The 20,069-nt window shown below is 40.2% G+C and overlaps 1 protein-coding gene across 1 annotated transcript; it reads right to left on the minus strand.

Annotated features, from left to right (window-relative positions):
• Positions 1 to 131: 131 nt before the first annotated feature.
• LOC139729118 (elongation factor 1-alpha-like) lies at positions 132 to 16,726 on the minus strand. Its single transcript, XM_071640046.1, has 7 exons — positions 16,608 to 16,726; positions 8,440 to 8,636; positions 6,328 to 6,507; positions 4,704 to 5,003; positions 3,406 to 3,556; positions 1,548 to 1,804; positions 132 to 1,151 (listed from the first exon to the last, which is right to left on the minus strand). The coding sequence occupies exons 2-7, from the start codon at positions 8,581 to 8,583 to the stop codon at positions 792 to 794; spliced, it is 1,392 nt and encodes a 463-aa protein (XP_071496147.1). The 5' UTR covers positions 8,584 to 8,636; positions 16,608 to 16,726; the 3' UTR covers positions 132 to 791.
• Between the last annotated feature and the right edge of the window lie 3,343 nt (positions 16,727 to 20,069).

Here is a 20,069-nt window from a genome sequence, read left to right on the forward strand (position 1 = left end):
GTGATTTTAGTATGTCCTGCACTTCATCTCTCATTCAACATTCGTGCATCACTTTCAAAATGGGGGTATAATTCAAGCCACATGAAACATGTATACATTCCACAAATAAAATAACACAGGAAAATGAGCAGTGAGGTTTTATAATCTTTAATAAGATTTGATACCATTTGCCGTAAAGTTAACAGTTACTGCCAAATTTGTGGCGACGTTGCAAAACAAAATAGGAACCGGAAAATCATGTGCATTCTGCTATTGTTCGTTTGTTGTTTTCGTTTTTTTTTTATTTGGCGACAGGACCCTTGACAGCTCACAAAATATCTTGCGATAATTTAAGACAAAAAAACAAACAAAAATGAGTCATCACAAATTTTCATTTGAATGTGAAGTTCAACTTGGGGATTCAAAGTTACGGACATATCTATCAGTATACACAGAATAAGTAATACACAGGACTCGCTCACCACTCAGTTGCAAATGAAGAAGTGGAATTAGTAGCACTCCCCTGCTACATTCTCCCCTATGGGAAGTAAATCAAAGAAAAATTCCTTTACTTTTTTCCCCCGGTACTACTTGCATTCTTTGTCATGCGCGATATACAAGACTACATCGAAACAAAGATATCTCTGACTAGGTACCTTTTCATCACATATAATTAGTAAAGGGCCCCGCTGAAGGAAAAAGTTCTGTTCTCTAGATAGGTTGGCCACTGCAGCGCCAGCCACTTCGGTGTTTGAGTGGAAAGCGCAGGGACGTTGTGGGGATTGTCAGGTACAGCGTGTGAATGCTTGGGGTTACTTTTTCTTTCCAGCCTTGGCGGCGGATTTGGTGACCTTGCCCGAGCCAACCTCCTTCTTGGTCACTTCCTTGATGACCCCGACAGCGACTGTCTGCTTCATGTCGCGGACGGCGAAGCGGCCCAGGGGTGGGAACTCGGAGAAGGTCTCCACGCACATGGCCTTGGAGGGCACAAACAGAACCATTGCGGCGTCGCCGCTCTTCACGAACTTGGGATTTGACTCGAGCGATTTGCCGGTACGGCGGTCCATCTTTTCGCGGATCTCGCTGAACTTGCAGGCGATGTGGGCAGTGTGGCAGTCCAGAACTGGCGCGTAGCCAGCGTGGATCTCACCGGGATGGTTCATGATGATTGTCTGTGAAGAAAAATGTGTAACATGCATCACGAAACCTGCTTCTCATCTTTATTGCTCTTGTATTGCTTTGACTCTTTTGAAATTGTTCCTTCCCTTTTCACTTACTGAAAAAGTGGTTATTTTTTCAAGTTAGGCCAGGTAAGACACGTTTTGCATGATTTCAAGTCTGCAAAATCCCAACATCAACTACTGGAACATACAGCAGCAAAAATATTTGCATGCTTTTTATTTTAGCACTAGTTTGTGGTTGCACAAAAATTTAAACACTGCAAAAAATATCCACATTTACAGTACTCATTTCAACAACTCTCCAAACTTCCTCTTCTCCTTCACTCCCCTTTCCCCAGCATTTTCCCTTGACACCAATCAATGAGTACAATATCACAGTCCACTCACCTGAGCAACAAAGGATTCGGCTGCCCTTGGGGGGTCATTCTGTGAATTTCCGGCTACGTTGCCTCGCTTGATCTCCTTCACGGACACGTTCTTGATGTTGAAGCCGACATTGTCGCCTGGGAGGGCCTGGGTGAGGGCTTCATGGTGCATCTCCACGGACTTCACTTCGGTGGTGATGTTGGGTGGTGCAAATGTCACAGTGATACCAGGCTTGATTATACCCGTCTCCACACGACCGACTGGCACGGTTCCAATACCTGGGAAGGAAAGAAGAGGGCAGGGTTACAATCCGCACTATAGACCGATTTGGGTTCGTTGAGGGCAGCAGACAGTTTGTGGCACTGGGCGCAGCCATTAGCTCAAACTGCGGTGTCCCAGCCTACCCCCCCCTCTTCTCCCCACCCCCTGGGCAACATGTTTATTGCGCAATTGTAGCAGGAGTATGCGTACTTGTAACAAAGGTTCGCGCATGAAGCAAGCGTTCGTGCACTCAGTACGAGACGCCTATTGGCTGAAACAACCATGCATCAGTTTTCATTCCATACGCGTGCTAATGTAGGGAGGGGGATGGAGGGGGGACGGCTGGGACACCGCAGTAATGGCGCTGCCCATGCTGATAATACACAAACTGCCTCACAGAATCGGTCTATAGAATGACGTCAATCAGAGTGCACTTGTTATGTTTGTTTTGCTGGTTCTCTCTTTTCACTTTTTTTTTTTTTTTGGGGGGGGGGGCACTTTCATCAAGACAGATTTTTTATTTTTTTTGCCTCACAATATCAGATCAATAGTAACAGCATTAATGAAAAGTTGCCCAAGCTCATTTATAACCATAGTAATTACAAGTACAGTGTACCTTTCTAACAAGACCGCGAGAGTTCATTAATACTCCCATTTAAAGGATGGACGAGTTTCCTCTTGCTCTGAAGTGATAAATTAGACAAAGTGGGTTCTAAAAATGCAGACATGGGGTAACTCTTACCTTAGTTTTTTTTCTCTGCTAATTTGCAGTAGAAATTAACATAACCGCTCGGTGTAACTTACTACTCAAAAGTGCTAACATAAAATTTGATCAATGCTCATGTAACATGAAGACACTGGACTGAAATGATTGATGAAGGTTTGAAGACACCTCTAACTGGTAAAAACTTGACATTCCCTTCATATGATATCTTTCCCCTCTGGATATTTGATATCAAGGCTTGATATCATTATGACCTCATATATTCAAGAATAAACATTCAAATTCAGCCATACACTCCTACTGGTATTTGATGGTCACTTGAGCAGCCATATTTTTCCATATAAAATCATAACCCCTTGGTGGTAACTAAGACTTCTTCTGCTCTAGTAGATATAGGAATAGTGCCCATATCTAGCAAGAACTTGGGAAGAGCATGGTCACCTCTGCAAAGGACTTTATGTTTTGCCAGCATTTGGCTTGTCTGTCTGTTTACAAAAGAACTAAAAAAAGTTGTGAATGGACCTGGATGAAATTTACATTTTGTTGATGACACAAGAAACAGATGATAAATTTTGGTAGTGATCCACACCATTGTCCGGATCTAGGAATTTGACAATTTTTTTTGTTGAGGCATTTCTCGTCAAATAGGGCCTACAAAGGCGAGCTCAGTTGCGCATATTTGAGATGTGCATATATGCAAAATGAGCATGCACTCGAGGCACAACTAGCAGAAAGCCGACAAGACAGACTGCGACATTAGAAAGGCTTCTTATTAATCGCAAATATGGAGAGTGATCTTCAGCATGTGGGCATAGGTGGAAATGATTTGCTTGGTGGAAGTCTGCGGTAGAGGTCCTGTTTTATTTTGAAATGTATTGGTCTTTCAGACCATACCTCCGATCTTGTAGACATCTTGAAGAGGGAGACGCAGGGGCTTCTCTGTGGGACGTTTGGGGGGCAGGATGGCGTCAATAGCCTGGAAGAGTGTGGTGCCGCTCGCATTGCCGTCTTTCCTCTCGATGGCCCAGGTCTTGAACCAGGGCATCTGTGAACAAGGACCAATAAAAAAAAAAGTCACAGTATTTGGCAGACATCAGCTCCTTGTGATAAAATGTCTTATCATAAAAGGAGTCATCACTCTTGATATATCAATCAAATACTTTTTATACAAGATATGTATCATCAAGGAGGTTCAAGACATGGAGTGACAACAGTGTTATTCCCTTTGATGCCATGTTCGAAGCCGCCGTTAAAAATATTTGAAGCATGTGCCAAACCGGCTCTGCCGCGCAGATACGAAGACAATTGACTCGTGTCTCGTTGTATAATCACCAGCCACTTTCAAATGAAGGTATGTCTTTGTGATGGTAATTACTTTTCGTTATCCCTTCTTATAACAGGTCGGTGGTACAGGCACGAGGATGCGCGAACACAAATGGAGCAAAAAATGCTGAAATGAAGATGAAAATTACTCGACTGGGCATACCCGGGCACTAATCTGATATATCTATCAATAAAGAATTATACTTGAAGATTATTCCATATTAGTTTCATTTGTGGAAATTGAGCGGAAAAGTAATAAAACCTGCTTTACCAGGATGGTACAGTTTTAAACATTTTTACATGATACAGCTCTGATTTACACTTTTGCGCACATTTCTGGACGGAACTGACTTTTGTTTTACATGCTTTATCATTAAATGAAATTTCTTTTCATTTAATAAATAAATAAGCAAAATATGGCCAACATAATGATAACGTTCAAAATGAATCTTCAGATTGCTCAGCAAGACGGCGGCGTGGAACATCGATCATCAATGGCACAAGTGCACCCGTGGAATTCTTTTGTACATCAATATAAATCTGACAACTGTTTGAATAATTGCAGCAAGTTGGAACTCCATGTATAAAACCTCCTTGGTATCATCAGATACTAACGAACAAGTATTGAACATATTTTTATATGCACAAGGAGGCAGTTTTATATGTGCAAATGACTCTGATCATACACTGGGTTCTTCTAGATACATGTATTTTATTTTCATGTGAGCAGCAAAAAAAACAAAACAAAAACAAAAACCAAAACAAAAGCAAAATATAACAAAACAAAACAAAACAAAACAAAACAAAACAAACAACACATCCAGGAAAGATCAAAAGTTGCTACGTGCAACACTGGAGTCGGGTCATACCTTCTCAGAAGGCTCAAGCATGTTGTCGCCATGCCAGCCGGAGATTGGCACGAAGGGCACGCCCTTGGGGTTGTAGCCGACTTTCTTGATGTAGGCCGTCACCTCCTTCTTGATTTCGTTGAACCTGGCTTCCTCATATCCCTTCTCGCCTGCCGTGTCCATCTTGTTGATGGCAACGATGAGTTGCTTCACCCCCAGTGTGTAGCAGAGGAGGGCGTGTTCCCTGGTCTGGCCGTCCTTGGAGATACCGGCCTCAAACTCTCCCTTTCCTGCTGCCACGACCAGCACGGCACAGTCCGCCTGGGATAAAACAAAAAGGAAAACTTGCCATGTGATACAGACTCCATTTTGAAAAAGAGAATCGCATTGCTGTGGTGATATTCATTTAGCAGCGTGAAGCACTTGCAAAGCAGTCTGGCCACTACGCATGTCTTTTTTTCAGATTACCGATTGTGCATGGGGGAAGGCGGCAAGATGAGTGGTAAAAAAGAGAATGAATGCAATTTGTCAGAGAGAGATACTGAATTTCGACTAAACCCACCACAATATGTAACTCCCAGCAGTTCATGAACCTAGAGCTCGGTTTGCAGTCTCTATTGTGAGACTGTGATAGGTTCTACAATCTTTGATGGTGATTGTATACAATCTATTACTCAATCCACTTCAATTATTTGTCCATAGCTCTAACAGGGTTTAAGTTCCCATCCTGAATGGCTCAGACATTCATCCTGTTTCCTACGCTGATCATACTGGTTTCATTAAAAAGCTGCCTAAGCATTTCTAGTAGAGATGAGGATGAAGTTGGGGGCATGTTTTGTGAAAACCATGGATGGGCACAGCAAATAATTTTCCAACACAAATTTGATTAGCAATTTCAGCGGATGAACAATATTTCAAATGATATTCTGTACAATTCTATGGAAAAAAAAAAAACTGTTACACAAAAGACAGTTTCGTGTAGCAGTGGTGTAAAAATGCATAGCAAATTGCGATGCGATACCAGGAAAATTATTCCCTGGGGCATATCAGGGACAACTCAGAAGGGAAAATAGCTCATTGGCTGCCTCTGTGTTAGTCTGTCATACAGTGCACTCCCGTTACAACGAACACGGTTATAACGAAGTAAATCTTCTGGTCCAAAATTATCACCATTAAAGCCTATGGTACAAAGTTCGCTTATAACGAACACGGTTATAGCGAAATTTCCGTTATAACAAAGTCTTTTCCGAGCGCCAGAGACAAAGAAAAACAAAAGAAATGTGCTCTGTTATAACGAAATGCGATTATTGCTTTCGAAGATACGTAGCGGAACAAGCATTTATAGCATTTCTGCATGGTGAACGCTTCACACCACTGTGTGTTCGCTTCATGTGTCACGTACAGTTTCTGAGGGGAACTTGCGTTTATTATTGTAATACAGTTATCCCATCACATTTCACATAGCTTTCCAGTGTATGATGAGTACTCAGCAAACAGAATATGATATATATACGTGGTTTCCTCGTTTTCGTTATATATTGTATAACTTCGGTTACAACAAAATTTCGTTATAACGAAAGAAAACTGCCGGTCCCGAACATTTTGTTATAACGGGAGTGCACTGTACTAGTGTTTGGCTCATTACCTGCGATGTGCCTGTGATCATGTTCTTGATGAAATCCCTGTGGCCAGGAGCGTCGATGACGGTGACGTAGTACTTCTCCGTTTCAAACTTCCAGAGGGCGATGTCGATGGTGATACCACGCTCACGCTCCGCCTTGAGCTTGTCCAACACCCAGGCATACTTGAAGGATCCCTTGCCTGTCTGTTGGTGTGAAAGTGGTGGGGCAACAACAAAGAAATAAAAAGCAAGTGAATGAACAGCTTGCAAGTACATATCCGTGTTAGATACCAAACAATGCACTTCATGTTTCGACAAGTTTTACTGGTCAATTACTTTACAGAAATTCAAAGCATTTGCAAATTATCATATATTGGAAAATCGTGCTGTGGGGCTGAAGAGTGGACGGACTATTAAATACTTTCTGCCTCTCAACTCCCCCCCCCCCCCCCCCCCCCCCCCCCTTCAATGTCACAAACCATTACGAAGCTGATACAGAGTACCCCTTTCCCCCAGGTTCCATAACAGGCAATTTCTGATGCTGGACTATGCTATCAACCCTCCTCCCCCATAACACAGTCACTGGATAAAGAGACTTGATTAAGAGACTAAAATAATTTAAAAGGTGAAGATAATTCAACAAAATTTCAGGTCGTATGTTTCATGAAAAGTGTACATGCTTTCCATTTGTTATACCGGTACACAATTGACAGTAATATAATTCTGCCTGTCTTTTTAACCCTAAAAAGACTGGGCTATTTTGGTAGCTCGAAAGACACTTAGAAATTTACCATTGACCAACGCAGTTTTCATGATTTACCAGGGCAAAACCCGGCACAATTTTCGCCGATATGGGCGATATGCGACGTAGTATTTTTGCTTGCGGCGCGATGTACAATCCCTATGCAATACGCGCGTGGTCCGCGATCTTTAGCTGGACGCCTTCACATGTCTCGCGAACATTGCGTAAGCGCCAATTCCCATTGCGAAAGCACGTGAAAATAGCGTGCGCACATGCATTGGCCGCAAACAAGATCGCAATTCTGGCGGTGTTGTTGATGTCTTTCTCGTGTTTTTCTCACTTTTCGATGGTAACATCCACTTTCCGAAAAAAATGGCGGCCCACATCGGCTCGCGAAAGTTCTATTTTACGTGAGGATATGTCTTCAAAATCCATGAACATCGAGAAAACGACAAAAAATCCAGTTTCTTGGACCATTGTTTCTTAACTGTTATGTTAAGAAGTACCGAAAATTTCATTTTGGATGCGATATGTTGTCCATTTAGGTGAGAAAATTTCACTTTCGTCAGAGATCGTGCCCATTTTATCGGTTGGTTTCTGTTGATTGCTAGTGTGTTAGTATATGTGTAGTGTGCATGTAACAGTGCAGTGCTGTGTTTAGCGGTATATTACCGTGTATGTTGTACCTGCCGCGAACGGCTGCACGGCCGCATACTACCGCGGTTTACTCTCTACATTATTTGGAGGCAGAATTGATTTGGCAAAGCGTCGTTGCATGTATCCACTTTGATAATTTTGCACGAGGCGAAAAGATAAAAAACCAATGTTGGAAATCGTCAACAGCTTACTGTATGAGATGTTATTTTCGCGAATGAGATGACAGACATTTTCGCGAGATGTTTTCGCGCTAGTACCAGTACTAACCTAGCACAATCATGGCGACATTTTCGTTTGTTCGCGGCCCAACTGATTCGCGAAAATTAAACCCTCGCGAAAAATAACAGCTGCATTACGAAAGTATCGTAATTCTCGTATAGTTATTTTGGATTTCAACATCTCGCTTGCTCCCGACTGTGTCGTGTTCCATTTTGTCGGAGAAATGATCTGTAGGTCTACTTGTACAGAAGTCGGTAGTTGAACTTCCCCTTTCTATTGCCTTTGAAGTTACAAAATTCAATCGCAAGACATTGTTGACCCGTTTGAGTTCGCCCTACGCAAAACAGCATGTTCGAGGTAGAAGTGCATTTGCGCTCGAAAGGCAAACACGATCTTGTACTCGCACCCAAGTTAATTCACACGTGAAACAGCTTCGCGCGCAAACTGCGAAACGAACAGTATTGATTGCAAAGTTCCACAAGGCGAATAGAAAAAATGGAGGAAAAAAAAATGCTTACCTCGGCGGCTTCCTTTTCGTATTTCTCGATGGTTCGCTTGTCGATGCCTCCGCACTTGTAGATGAGATGGCCGGTTGTGGTCGACTTGCCGGAGTCGACGTGGCCGACGACGACGATGTTGATGTGGATCTTGTCCTTACCCATGATTGATTTTGGCGGATGTCGGTAGGCTTCACAGAGTGACAATGGCTAGTACGCTGCGTGAAGAACAACGAGTTTGTGTATCAAGCAGGGATATGTTACGTAATGATTAAAAAATAAATGAATAAAACGGGGACGGGGAATGAGCCTGGATCTTATACCACATTTGATGTCCCGATGTGATGTGCTTTCTGTTGTGTTATTTCATTTCCCCTTCACAATCGATGCACTGAATACCTGTTAATTTGTTTTAATCTTGATTGTTCAAATATTGCGCAAATCTTTTTAAGTTGAAATTTAATGAAATACAGAACAGGGTTAAGGGTGTGTGGATTCAGACCAGCGGATATTGCGGCGATTTCGTTACTATGGGCGTAAATAATAAAGATAGTATGGAATCCTTTAAATTTCTCTTTTCACAAAACAGGAATTATAGCGGTCGTCACCATATTACGTAAGAAGACGGGGTGATATTTTGCTCCATCAAAAAACCCAAAACTGAGTGACATTTCACTGCATAAATACCCAATACTTTACGACGCGTTGCGCAAATGTTTGTATGTGAAAAAGATGTCAGCGTTAGCACTGTGACTTTGTCAAAACCAATTATCAAAAGTTACGCACACGTCATGAAGTTCGTATCACTAACCAAACTGCGCAAGATTTTGTGCGTTTGTGTTAAAGATTACGACGGGGTTTGTTTTTATCACACATCTTGGAAATAAATAAAGTACACGTGTCATGCGCACATGAACGTGTACATGTAACATACATGACTTTACTGAACAACATCACTATGATGGCTAAAGACGAAATGTGTTGGCGCAGGGGAGAAGTCTACTACACAAGTATAATCTCTTACACGAGTATGCTCAATTTACGGAAGGGGGCAGGTTCGATGATTGTAGGCCTGTATCAAACCATGACGCGAGTTTCATATTTGCGAGAAAAGATGATATTGGCTGCAATATTGTCACGGTTGTTGGATTGGATGAGATGATGTTTTGTTGGAATTTTTTCCTACTTGTCTATATAGAAGTATTCTACCATCAAATCATGATTTCGTTGAATGTTTCAGGCACTGACAATCCAGCACCGATCATGTCATTATTAATGCGAAGTTCTCGACACTCCATAATATATTACTACAAATAAAAATCAATTTTCCCATCAAAGATATTTACTTTACTATGATTCGTTTGCAGGTCGGTGGAATATTTGAAGCAACGTATCACACTGACTCATCTACTATGCACGTGACTGAGATCTACACTCGTTTTTGTGTGAAAGCATGCGATACTTTTCAATTCCACATCTGCTTTTGTTTTGCCTTTTGCCTCCATGTTCTTCTGATGCCAAGCGACCACTGCAAGCCGAGGAATAATTCTATAAATACCTTCGGACAGTTTAGCCATAAAAAAGGAACATTCAATGAATGTCATAATTCCCTCCCCGCTTATGAAAAAGGATTACAAATTAAAATGTTCTTGTCAAGTTTTACACTAACGTCCGTTGCCGTTGTAGGTCTTATTTTGTACTCCCGAGTTTCAAAACCTCACATGTTGGATGAATATCAGCCCACGTGTAATGTACAAGTGTACTGAAATCTCGATTAATGTGAGATTTTCTGTAGTGAATGTCCCCGAGACGAAATGAATGTCACGTCAGTGGTATCGTGCATCTATGACTCATGAATATTAATAATTGGATTTAAGTTAAAAAAAGAAGGAATATTACCAGTAAATTTGCAGGGAAATTACTTTACTCGTGTTTAAAAGAGGAAAGAGAACAATGTACATGGAATTGCATCGCTGGTGATCTGTGTACTTTCCGGGTTAAAAAACAACCCTTCAGTATCATAAAAGCCCAACACTCTGCGAGTGCTCCTGTACAAAGATCACAGATGAAATAGTAGACAGCCAACCACGCCAACACATGTGATGATATGTTCACACAATCATTTATCAAACTGCGACATACTACAGTGTACTAGTAAAGTGCTGTATGTATTTTTTCCCCTCGTTGCACTATACGACACACACACACACACACACACACACACACACACACACACACACATGCATTCGGAGAATACCGTTACCAAACTCAGCTCAAGACCGACATTGGAACAGCAGTTTTAGCAATCACAATGTGCAGGCGGAAACACACACGTACACTCACTTCACAGTTCATGCATAAATGGACACAAGAACACACACAATCCTCCAAGTTGGAAAGGGAACGTGAACATGGTCGTGCATGCAACTACCCAATCGGCACATTTCACAACGGACACATTGTTCTCTCGCATGAAAAACGAGGCGTGTACAGTTATATAAAGAGCAAGTTCCGTCTCTTTACGTACATTCATCGTCCTGCTAAAGCTATCATTTGAAATACTGACGGAAAGAAATTGCTTTATTGAGCCCTCACAAATATGTCAAAAATCTGGTTCCATAACAGATACAAATACAATCCGAAGAACGAGTGTGGAGATGCTATCTGCATACTGTATCATGGGGCCTTGGACTAGACTGTTTAACGTAAAATCCACATACTAGTACTAGTATACAAAAAAAAGTTTGTACATGTATACTGTACGTACATGCCCCCATAAATTAATATTCGATGACATGGCATGAAGTCTCGGGGATCACGTGGTCACACTGGTGGACTCTATGTGGGAGACATTTCTGAAGGTACAGTGGCACCAACCTTTAGCCTTTTATTGTAACACTGTTCAACAATATTGGCACGGTACATGTGTACTGTCGTGGAGCCACACAAATGGCACTACAGTACATTAATTTCTGTATTACGTAATGAGAGCTTATCAGTCTTGTGTGGTTTCAAGAGGAGCGCGTTCACATGTTCCGTCGAGAGCATCCAGCCATGAGAAAAAGTACATGTAACAATTTGTACACACTAATTCGAGCATGGCAGACTACTCGGAGGGGCTCGCATGTCCATTGTCACAAGTGCGTGCAAATTCTCTTGAATTTGGTTCTTCAAAGACCAATATGAAATGCACGGAAGCTCAAGGTATCAAGTTGATTTGCACTAAAAATAATAATAATAAAATTAATACTGTTTGTATGCAGATGAACATTAATTTTGGTTTTATTTGGTTCTGTATAGAATAAGGCAAGGTTACAAGGTTACAAAGGGTTAAAAATCACACGCAACGCAACGACCGCCAACACTGATGACGTGTACTTGCATCTACCGTTGTGTAAAGCAAAGATGAAATCAAATTCCCCGAGAATGCAGCAATTATGCTGTTTCGTTAAATACTAATTACCCTAACATTTTTTTTGAATAATCTTGACACATGTAATTTTTGTTACATTTGGTTTTGTTTTTTGTCCTTGCCATACACTGTATGTGCTTTCTACTTCTTTCCAGTGTTTGGCCGTTGTGAATAGCTCAGGTTAGGATGTGGTGATGGTGGGTATCAACATCGGTTTCTCTCTCTCCTCTTCACACATCAATTTGTGACATTCATACCACACAGTACTTTAATAGTAATACAGTACAGCAGATTGGGCCACCAAAAGATAACCCTTTTTTTTAAGTTTGAAAGGCCCGGAACATCTTTCTTTCTTTCTTCCCTCTTCTTCTGCTTCTTCTTCTTTGTGGGGCCCCAGGCCACTGCTAATGTCGATTTCTACCTATCCCAAGATCTCTACAACACAAATTCCTTTTCAAATCACTTTATTTCACACAAGACACCATTATGGAGATGTGAATAACATGTAGGCCTACTGTACTTTGTGTGCATGATAAAAAACAGGTGTACAATTGTAGTAGCAGAAATACCACTGTAATTAAGATATCACCACCAAGAGGTGACAAAAAAAAAATTGTCTAGGCTCAGTGCAATTGCCGTCAATGTTTGGCACGCGGCAGATAGAGAAATGCAAGCATGTACGATTGGTGATAAAATGTAGTTGGGTGTTGGAATTGGAACTTTTCTACTGCACAGACCCTCAAGGTATTACACAATCCATGACCTTTGATCCCATGACTCACAAGTTCAACATTTAGAGAATCAATTGTCACTGATATCAGACAATAGTACACTATATATGGAAGAAAAAGTACAGTGTAGAACTGTAGCAATTTACTTGACTTTGACCCCATTGCCTATGATGTTTTTATCAAACTCATCTTTGATCTGGTAATATATTATATTATTGTGTACTTGCATACACTAATTGCATACACTAAATGCCATGAAAATACCTTCAGGCATTGCCAAGTACTGTAAAGGGGGAAATGAGTACGTGTAAAATGTCAGAATTCGACCTTGACCTCATTACATTCATCATGAGATATGCACATTTTTGTACACTGAATCTTTTTTTTTATTCAGTAAATATAATACGGTACCATTCAAATACATGTACAATGAATCACCATCATCATGCACGAGTAGTCAGACATACATTTGTACTACTAGTACACGTAGCTTGGCCACTCATGCATATGTACATGTATACCACGATTTGTTTGGATATCTCAAGCAACACTGTGGAAAAGGTAAAAAAGCAGAATATCAAAGTATGCATTCCCCTTGGTTTATGACAAAATACATTTTGTACAATGTATTGGGAAAATCCCCTTACTGGTTCTAAGAAAGAGTATTAGAGAACAAAGACAGTTAAGCACTGATACTGTAGTACATCAAAATGTACAGCACATTAATAAATTTGTTCTTAAATTTTGGTCGACAATATCAAAGAATGTCATGTATTTTCATGTCATTCACACATAAATATTGAAAACATCAAACAGTGACTCTACACTGTATATCACCAAGTTCATAATGTAGGTCATTTCACTTCATGCAGAAAGATCAGAGGGGAATATCAGTCAAAATCAAGGACAATAGAACACTCCTTTTAAAAGGTGTTTGTGTGTGTGTGTGTGTGTGTGTTTTTTTAAATCCATGTGCCACCATGGCACATGACAATGAACAAAAAAACAAAACAAAACAAAAAAACAAAAAACAAACAAACAAAAAGCTCAATAAAAGGCTTAAAAAGCAGTGATATCAGTGCAGGGGAACAAAGAAAATGTGAATATTTTCACAAATATCATTTTTTCGCAAGTACACATTCTCACTTCATCTGTTACAAATGTACAGTCTGTAAGTCTTAAAGCCAAAGGCTATGTTACACCCAAGGGCTGAATTCTGAAGGAAGTAGTGATATTAGGCTGACATACAGTGTAATGCTAGCAAAGTTAAATGTGTGTGGAATTCTCTGTACATTCTCTTTATAAATATTCCCTTACTGGTATAAACATATACTTTTGTAACCTTCATGAATATCAAGCAAAGGATTGTACGTAGAGTGGTTTGAAGCAAAAATTCAAAAATGTGTAACTTCTGATCGGATTATGGCAGCATCAGAACTTCAGACAACTTCACCAGTGTGTCCCATTACAATTTCTGCATTTACTGTAACCACAGATTTGGGGGAGAATGCTTTCTAAGTGTTCTCATGTGGTAGAAATTGTTCCCTGCTTTGAGCAAACTGTAACTTCAATGAAAATATGCACAAGATATCTTCTGCTCTTACAATGTCAATCAACAACAAAAAAAAAAATAAAATATGAAGACATAAGAGAAATGCCTACTTGTACCATGAGATTGCAGCACAAGATAGCATAATTTTACTTAGACAGAAAGATCCGTCTGTCCGGAGGACTCTTTTATATTTTGCCATTAACGCTGTCCTCCGTAGACAGACGGAAGGTTGCAGTACCCATTGCTGTAGTGTGGATGTTCTTAACCACTGTCTCTATGGAAAATTGGGTGAGGTACCTCACCCTTCTCGATTGCGTCTAATTCACGGCCCTAGGTCGGCAAATTTAAGCTTGTATGGTGAATTTATTTTTTTAAGAATACGTTACACTCACCAGATTAATGAATAATCCAACATTTTAGGAGAATTTTCAACGTAAAACACAGCCTGTCGCGTCGTCACATTCAAACTGCAGAAACATACACTATGAATCTATTAGCCAATCACATGCGAGGTAGTTTCTACGTGTTTGTTTTACTAAAACACGTACCTCGCATGTGATTGGCTTAGCAATTGTTACAGATTCAAAATGGCGACTTACTGCTCGCGAACGGCGATGTTGCGATATCGATAAAATTTCTGCATTATAACCGAGGTTATGTGAGTATTTCGATTGCACAATGTGAGAAATTTATCCCAAATATTGCTGCATAATGTGTCATGTCATGTCATACTTGTTTGAATGTAAAAAAGCTGTCTGAAATTTGGTTTATCGTAACGTTTGATCTGTGCGCGACTGCTCCACACAGGAGCCGCAATCATTGACTTCGGTCTGTATACGGAGGGGATCCGTGAAGCCAGACGCAGTCTCCGCGGAACATTCCCCGACGGACAGATACAGACCGATCTTTCGGTCAAAATTTTACTCTATTAAAATGTCTTAAAATATGTTACCATGTAGGCATAGAGTCTCTTTGTTTCCACAAATATGAAAACACATGTACAGTGTGTACGCTGTACATAGTACACACAGTTATGTACAATTGTATTTGTCTGGAATATTAACACATTTGGCAAGATAGCAGGGTTCGAAATTGGCGATGGTCCGCTGGCCATTGGCCACCCAAAATCATGTCGGACTAGCTAAAAATCGTAAATTTCTGAAGTAACTAGTCAGTCTGGCTAGCCAAAATATTGCTTCAGTGTCAAAATTGATTCTAAGTAGTCCGCCTGGCTAGTTAAAAAAAAAGTTAAGTGCGACCCCTGGATAGCATGCAGTGTGACCTTGACGATACATAAAATAACTGGAAGAAGATGCAAATAATTCTGGCCTACAATGTAGCTAGTTGGATCCTTGTTACCTTCAAAACTATTTATTAAGCATTTGACTGTAAGTAAAGTGATTGTTATATTTGCCTGCTGAGAAAATATATTTTACATGTACTTGGGCAAACTTTACTCAGTTGTGGCTGATGAAGTGGACTGAAATGATAAATAAAATCCAATACAATGCAAACTATTTTTCTTTCTTTTCTTTTTTCAGCCAAAACCATAATCACCGTGTTGTAAACTTATGCAGTTGTGGTACTGTGCAATACGCAAAGTGTTATTCATACCGCTAGATCTGCACGGCGATCGCGACAGCGGCCATTGCCGATTAGCATTAGCATAAAGGACATGTGGCTGGCCTCGCATGCATCACGTACTAAGCTCTCGGCCACGGGTGTACACCCATTCATGCGCCACGTGTTACAGCGCCGACCGTATCTAACGACACGAGATTGCACCACAACTGAGAAAGTCTCGCTGCCCTTTTCAATGAATGAAAGATTTTAGTCTCCGTTCTTTTTACGCAAGAAAGTCAACATCTCTTGACAGCAAATCCCTATCAAACATTCTCAAAGGCCAAAAGGGACCAACAAGACGGATGGTGAACCAGTTTCTACATCTTTTATGCACATGATCGCCCACTCGCTACACGACGACCTCGACTTTCATGCGAACGCATTCGCACAAAAGCCGCATACATAATCACCTCCACATACACACACACACACACACACACATACAAGCTTCACTCGCCACTCTTAGGTAAGCCAGTAATATTCGCACGCACTGGGACTTCAAAGTAGGAGTAAAACCAAGAAAACACCCAACATCATCAACTCGGTCCAAGGACATTGCCGGACATTGCATGCTTGATGCAATATCGTAGTTATCCTTCAAGTAGCATCGGTTATAGAAAGAAGAAATCGTTAACATCTTACAACTTTTCAGTCCACATTTCCGGCCGCCATCTTCCTTTTCGTCCGATCGCTCTCAGTGACTTGTCAATTCTGACAGAAGATAACACGTTGAAAATCACACAAATCATCACACCAAACGCATCTAACACCCCCTTAGATATTATTCTTATAGAACAATATGAAATTGCACGAAGCTAGACGGATATTCTGTTTGAAAAACTGTATAAAATACTCGCCACGTGTAACATACCTTCCGCGCTCTATCTTGCCTGCAACAAAAAAGGACGTAAGTTAACACGGCGTTTAGGTATATAAAACGCGCCCGGTCAGGGATTAATTGTTTCCTTGCGCACGTGAACTCCCTTTCACCACTACACGAATCTGCGTGTCGGTCACCGTCACCCACTGATGTACAGCAATCTTGCTTTTCTTCAGTAAATGACGTCAGATATTCATCCGCGTCTGGGTGTGATCCGCTCTAAAATCTTTTTTCCAGCCCAGAAATTGGTTTAGTACATACACGTAAAGTAAGAAACTATCCTCATTGATCTTTCTTTAGCTCTATTGACTAAAATAATAATTTACATAAGCAAATTTAGTGGAAAAGGGAAATAAATCATACATATACTAGTTCACTGAAAGCAGTTCAACATATAATATTACAAAATAGTCTAGAAAGCAGACTAAGCAATTGTCCTACCCAACCTGAACAACAATAACGACGACGTCTTCCGTGCGGGCGCGCGGGATTACTCGTACAGTAGTACAATGGTACGGTTCAATGGCGCACGCCTTACGAGCACCGCTTACACACACACACACACACACCCACCCACACACACACACACACCCTCACACACACACCATACTGTATGGCATTCATTTTTTCTGAGGAGGTCTGGCGGTGGATAATTAGTACACGGCGACTCCTTTGCGAGATGTATGTGGGTTTCCTTGGCCTTGGCCATAATACTTACTGCAGTGTGAAAGCCGCCTTCTCTAGACACTTTTTCCAAGGAGGTACCGTATACTAGCAGCTTTGCCTAGTACCTCCTTGCTTTTTCACAAGTTTAGTTTATTTATCCAAAAATAAGGAATACCATAAAACAGTCATCAACGACGAAGATGATGTAGGTGGGAAGTTGCATGACTCATTGCTTCTCTTCATGGCGCATTTTCATGATGATCTGTTTGCAACAATTTTTTATTTATTCATTTATTTATTTATTTTTCAAGTTACCTGTCATTTCACCCGTCATCGACTGCGACATTTCTTACTGAAAATTGTCAGGATGAAAACAAACGCTGAGGTTTCATTACGCATGGTATAATTACCAGCATGTAATACATGCAACGTTTGGCACAATCCCCTATATAAATTTTCACAGACGCAACATAATGACGACGAAATCTTCCTCAAACAACGATGACATCCCGAAACAGGTAAAATCAGTTTGCAACAGGCTTACATAGGGAGCTGGGGATCAAAACAATTCCTACAACAACAAAAAACAACAAAAACTAAAAACACACAAAACAATGTGATTTGATGTATTATAAATGTGATGGCCATGTCCTTGAAAAGAATGATTCTGAATGATTCTGATTCACTTTAAAGTTAATTTAAATACAAAGAGATCATTCTTTAAGCTCAAAAGTGAAAATCTGAGCAAAATTGGATAAGAACAAGAGAAGGATATAGGCCTTGGACATGGAGTGAGCGTGACGTCATTATACCTCGCTATTTAACTTTGACCGTGCAAAAAAACAACAACAAAAAAACAAACACAAAAACAAAAACTCACGGTCGAGATTAAAGTGTAAATTGTTGTCATTCCTGGCCGGGCAATTAAACAAATATATCAGTCAAATTACATGAATATACTTGAGTGTAAGACTTGGGTATAAAAGCATTTGAAAGAAAAAAAAAAAGGAAAAATTCAAGATTATGGGATTGTGTAGGCGAAAAAGTACATCGGCCCTACGGTATTGCACGTTGTCAATTAGTGATGGCATCATTTAAAGGAAACTAAAGAGAAATGTGGACTGAGTGAAAGCAGCAACATCAGTAGAACTCATCAGTGGATGTTTGAGGAAAATTGGACAATCGATGCACGAAGTTATGAATTTTTAAAGTTTTGATGGTGGGACCGCTGGATGAGCAGACTAGAGGTCTTGACATCATTATGGACAACAATATTATTAAGAAATATATATAAAGGGAATTCCATAAAATTACACATTCCATCAACTTGACACCCGATCTTAGGGGTAGCAAAAGTTATTTCCCCTGCTTTCTGTAAAATAAGCGGTTAGTCAAGTGAACTTTCATTTATATATGCTAGAAAAATTCATTCTTGTGGAATTCCCTTTACATTTCCTTTATTGTTGTCCATACATGGTGTCATAAACTTCAGTAGTCTCCTAATCCAGCGGTTCCAACTCCAAAACTTAAAAGAATTCATAACTTTTGCATCGATTGTCCGATTTTCCTCAAAGTTTCACTGATGTGCATGTGCTGCTAATGTTGCCGCTTTCGCTCAATTCACATTTCTCTTGGGGTTTTTGTTTCCTCTATACACTCACTTATCTGCATGTCTATATTTATTGCGATCATTCCAGAACTGCCTATTTAAGTTAAAACGACTTTAATTCCATATTAAGTTGTGATCATCAATTCTAACAAAAATATGAAATCATTATTTTCTTAACTTGCATCCTATTTTGATCCAATTTTCACTCTTGTGCTTTTTTGAACTGGTCTTAAAAATAATAACATTTTATAAACGAGCAAAAAACAAAAACACAAACGAATGACTTGTCTATGATATATCTTTGCTGGAGGATAAAATTGAAACAAATACATTCGAACCAAGAAGGTATCTTAGGTCTACACCTTGTCCGAACTGAGTTAACCATGCCGTAAGTTTAGCGGATTCGGCATGGTACAATAAGTAATCAAAGTAATAATGTTCATGATAAATTGTATATATATATATATATATATATATATATATATAATATTATATGTATAACATATATATATAATATACTGACATAAACGATTATGTACAAAATATGGATATAATTATATCAATACACAATTTCATTATGCCTACCATTTTTTTTTTTTTTTTTTTGGAGGGGGGACAAAATGAGTACTCATCGCAGCGAATCGTATTCTCTACTCAAGAGATAGAACCATCAAAGCGGTAATGAGTAATAGGCACTATTTTCATCGCGGAGCATCGATAACCAGGGTTAATGTCGCCAATTTCATCGACTGGTCCCGGGTGTGTTCCAGAAGCTCCGGCATTTGTACACTGCATGGGTAATGGTCATCACTGTGATGGAAGAGCGCTATACGAGTTGGAGGTATTATGTTGCGGGAGCAACCTGTGCATGCACGCGCATGAATGCCTCTTATACCCCTGGGCAATTACCCCAGATCCTTCCCCTGGCCCTAATCCTAATCATGAACCTAATCCTAACCCTAACACAAACTCCTAACCCTAACCCTAACCCTAACCCTAATCCTATATACCACTTTACTCTAACCTTACCACTGACCTTTAGCAGGGGGTATTGTCAACCCGTCATGTCTTCCTAACTGGTTATTCCTTAAAATATGTCTTTATACTTTCAGCATACTATGATGTCTATTGCCGACAGAATATAGGCTCTCTCCCCCTCTCAGCCTCTTTCTCAATTC

The sequence above is a fragment of the Diadema antillarum genome, unplaced genomic scaffold (genome assembly GCF_040938485.1).
Source record: "Diadema antillarum isolate AM-2024a unplaced genomic scaffold, OU_Dant_1.0 seq00000217_RagTag, whole genome shotgun sequence".
Classification (NCBI taxonomy): domain Eukaryota; kingdom Metazoa; phylum Echinodermata; class Echinoidea; order Diadematoida; family Diadematidae; genus Diadema; species Diadema antillarum.

Coding starts and splice junctions, on each gene's coding strand:
- LOC139729118 (XM_071640046.1), bottom strand. CDS start 8,583: ATGGGTAAGGACAAGATCCACATCAACATCGTCGTCGTCGGCCACGTC. Junction 6,508..8,439: donor ACGAAAAGGAAGCCGCCGAG/GTAAGCATTTTT, acceptor TCACACCAACAG/ACAGGCAAGGGATCCTTCAA. Junction 3,557..4,703: donor TGCTTGAGCCTTCTGAGAAG/GTATGACCCGAC, acceptor CCTTGTTCACAG/ATGCCCTGGTTCAAGACCTG.